The sequence below is a fragment of the Eimeria mitis genome, genomic scaffold, assembly GCF_000499745.2.
Source record: "Eimeria mitis Houghton genomic scaffold, Emh_scaff196, whole genome shotgun sequence".
NCBI lineage: Eukaryota > Apicomplexa > Conoidasida > Eucoccidiorida > Eimeriidae > Eimeria > Eimeria mitis.
The window spans coordinates 25,545-25,750 of record NW_013570284.1 but is presented as its reverse complement, the minus strand read 5'-3'; the positions used below and the strand labels follow the sequence as shown (position 1 = coordinate 25,750).

The window sequence follows — 206 nt, the reverse complement described above, 5'->3', positions numbered from 1 at the left end:
CTGCTGCTACAGAGAGACAGGCTGCAGCAGCAACATCAGTGGCTGCTGCTGCTGCACTGCTCCTACCCCAAATAGCAGCAACAGCAGCAACAGCAGCAGCAGCAGCAGCAGCAGCATGCATGCAACTTGCTGCTGCTACTGCGGAGGAGAGCAGCACCAGACCGCCTTGCCCCTGCCGCATCCCGTCGAGGTAAGCTGCAACAGCA

At 60.2% G+C, this 206-nt stretch overlaps 1 protein-coding gene across 1 annotated transcript in view; it reads left to right on the top strand.

The window, feature by feature from the left end:
* Positions 1 to 206, top strand: part of EMH_0002860 (leucine rich repeat containing protein / ankyrin repeat containing protein, putative) — a gene marked incomplete at both ends in the record, with an annotated part of 12,160 nt that overhangs the window by 5,226 nt on the left and 6,728 nt on the right. Inside the window, one exon of the mRNA XM_013496177.1 lies at positions 3 to 190. Coding sequence (XP_013351631.1) covers positions 3 to 190 — 188 coding nt within the window. The remainder of the gene's footprint in view (positions 1 to 2; positions 191 to 206) is intronic.